At 36.0% G+C, this 805-nt stretch overlaps 1 protein-coding gene across 1 annotated transcript; it reads left to right on the top strand.

Annotated features, from left to right (window-relative positions):
• Positions 1 to 377: 377 nt before the first annotated feature.
• Positions 378 to 565, top strand: LOAG_16129 (hypothetical protein; the record flags this gene model as incomplete). The annotated part of the gene is made up of 1 exon (XM_003151618.2): positions 378 to 565. A coding segment is annotated over one exon (187 nt), but the record flags the coding sequence as incomplete, so codon positions are not given.
• Positions 566 to 805: the final 240 nt, after the last annotated feature.

The raw sequence follows: 805 nt of genomic DNA, 5'->3' as shown, positions 1-805 counted from the left end.
TGAAAAAGATGATCTGAAAAAGATGAAAAAGCTGAAAAAGATGATCCAAGGGAATTCCGATTTTATCGTCCCTCGAATTGTTAATCCTCAGAATCTGTGATTGTTGGTGCCCGAAGTACGAACCTTTGGAAGGAAAACCTTTGGTATTTAAATTCGTTATAAATGTGTTCATTGTAATGAATTACAGTGAAATGAAGATGTTATTAATCTAAGAGTTTGTAGGAAAATCGACAGGCACCATCAAAATCACGAAATACTAAGTCTTGCAGCAGAATTTTCTTTTGTTTACCAATTAACTGTACTGTTATCACCAAACCATTGTAATTATTTCATTTGGTCACGAATCTTTGTCTTATCACTACCAATATCAGTTAAAGGTGGCGACCGATCAAAGCGTTACAAAACCATGTAAAGATATTGCACGGAAAGCTGGTTGGAAACGCATATGCCGAGCATCATGCAGTAATTAAAGAAATCCAAGTCCTGCAAGAAATGGATCGTGCTTGCCGAGCTAAGATTAGGACCAGTTATCAGCCACTCAGTGTAGGAAAAATTGAAAGTAAAGGTTTTTGATTTGGAAGGGTTTGATTTGGAAGGGTTTGTTCTTAGGCACAGACGAATATTTTGCGAAGGTATTCCTCGTTCGGTTTAGGAGGAAGTTATTTATTTGCAGCGGATAGTAGTAAAATTTTTATCGAAGAGAGTAGAGGATACAATGTACGTTACAGTACTTGGCTGAGTATTTGAAAAGGAAAATGATGTAGTTATAGCCTTGAGTATACAAACAATTTTAATTAACACAGTG

Source organism: Loa loa (genome assembly GCF_000183805.2).
Source record: "Loa loa unplaced genomic scaffold supercont3.4221, whole genome shotgun sequence".
NCBI lineage: Eukaryota > Metazoa > Nematoda > Chromadorea > Rhabditida > Onchocercidae > Loa > Loa loa.
Note: the sequence above shows the minus strand (reverse complement) of the source record. Positions and strands in the feature narration are given on the sequence as shown.